We start from the raw sequence: 1861 nt of genomic DNA, 5'->3' as shown, positions 1-1861 counted from the left end.
TGGGATGGACACTGGGGACACTGGGGACACTGGGATGGACTGGGATAAACTGGGAACACTGGGAGTGCTGCAGCTTTACCATAAAATTTTCGCCTTTTTTAATGGAATTAAAAGAGATTTTTTTTGAGATCCTTTTACAATTTTTTTTTTTAGGTTCCAAACCCGAATTTTCATCTCTTTTAATTCCTTTTTAGTGTTTTTTTCTCAGTTATAACCCAGAATTTCAGTCCTTTTTTGGGACATTTTTACGTTTTTTATAATTTTTTATGTAAAAATTCCAAATTAAATCAATTTTTTGGTTTTTTTTTTATTTTTTTGCAGCCAAGAAATTCGCAGAGGGGCAGCCGAGGAAGGAGAAGGAGAAGGAGAGGGGGAAGGAGCCCCCCCGGAAGGAGAAGGACAAGGACAGGGACAAAAAGGACAAAAGGGACGAGAAGAGAGCGGAGCCCGAGGAGGAGCTGGACGAGTGTGAACAAGTGCTGGCAGCAGAGCCCAAAGCCAGGGACCCCTTCAGCCACCTGCCAAAAAGGTCATTGGGGATTTGGGGACATCCTGGGGACATTGGGGACATTGGGGACATCCTGGGGACATTGGGGACACCATGGGCTGGCAGCAGAGCCCAAAGCCAGGGACCCCTTCAGCCACCTGCCCAAGAGGTCATTGGGGATTTGGGGACATTGGGGACATCCTGGGGACAGTGGGGACATCATTGGGGACATTGGGGATATCGGGGACACCATAGAGACACCATGGGAACATTGGGGACATCATAGACACACAGAGCCCAAAGCCAGGGACCCCTTCAGCCACCTGCCCAAGAGGTCATTGAGGTATTTGAGGTCACTCTGTGGTCACTCAATGTCCCCTCTGTCCCTTTTGTCCCCTCAGCCCGTTCATTTTGGACAAATTCAAACGCAAATACTCCAACGAGGACACTGCGGGTTTGGGGTCACTGTGGTCACTCTGTGGTCATTCTGAGGGGTTTGTGGTCACTCTGTGGTCACTCTGTGGTCACTCTGAGGTCACTCACTGTCCCCTCTGTCCCTTTTGTCCCCAGTTCCTTTGTTCTGGACGAATTTAAACGCAAATACTCCAACGAGGACACTGCGGGGGTGGGGTCACTCTGGTCACTCTGGTCACTCTGAGGTCACTCTGTGGTCACTCTTTGTCCCTTTTGTCCCCTCAGCCCGTTCATTTTGGATGAATTTAAACGCAAATACTCCAACGAGGACACTCTGACGGTGGCGCTGCCGCATTTCTGGGAGCACTTTGACCCCCAGGGATGGTCCCTGTGGTACTGCCAGTACAAATATCCTGAAGAACTCACCCAGACCTTCATGAGCTGCAATTTAATCACAGGTGAGAGCCTTCATCACCTTCATCACCTTCATCATCATCATCATCACTGTGTCATTGTCATTGTCACTGCTGTCACTGTGTCACTCTGTCACTGTCACTGTCCCTGTGTCACTGTCAATATAAATACCCCGAGGAGCTCACCCAAACCTTCATGAGCTGCAATTTAATCACAGGTGAGAGCCTTCGTCACCATCATCATCATCATCATCATCACCTTCACTCTGGTTTCTCCCATTTTTCCTCGTTTTTTCCCCTCTAATTTTTCCCATTTTTCCCCCATTTTTCCCTCCATTTTTCCTCATTTTTTCCCCATTTTTCCCTCCCATTTTTTCCCATTTTCCCCTCCATTTTTTCCCGTTTTCTCGCTATTTTTCCTCGGTTTTGCCCCTCCAATTTTTCCCATTGTTCCTCATTTTTTCCTCCATTTCTCCTCGTTTTTCCTCATTTTTTCCCATTTTTGCCTCCATTTCTCCCAATTTTTCCAATTTCCCCGTTTTCCCCC

At 47.6% G+C, this 1861-nt stretch overlaps 1 protein-coding gene across 1 annotated transcript in view; it reads left to right on the top strand.

Moving 5' to 3' along the window:
• The window catches only part of EEF1G (eukaryotic translation elongation factor 1 gamma), a gene marked incomplete at its 5' end in the record, with an annotated part of 10359 nt that overhangs the window by 3474 nt on the left and 5024 nt on the right, over positions 1-1861 (top strand). The window contains 2 exon segments of the mRNA XM_057388388.1: positions 195-529; positions 1187-1397. Of these exon segments, the coding sequence (XP_057244371.1) occupies positions 195-529; positions 1187-1397 (546 nt within the window).

The sequence above is a fragment of the Malurus melanocephalus genome, unplaced genomic scaffold (genome assembly GCF_030028575.1).
Source record: "Malurus melanocephalus ecotype Western Australia unplaced genomic scaffold, MMel_1.1 scaffold_1883, whole genome shotgun sequence".
NCBI classification, from domain to species: domain Eukaryota; kingdom Metazoa; phylum Chordata; class Aves; order Passeriformes; family Maluridae; genus Malurus; species Malurus melanocephalus.
The sequence above is the reverse complement of the archived record's forward strand: the minus strand, read 5'-3'. Positions and strand labels throughout refer to the sequence as shown.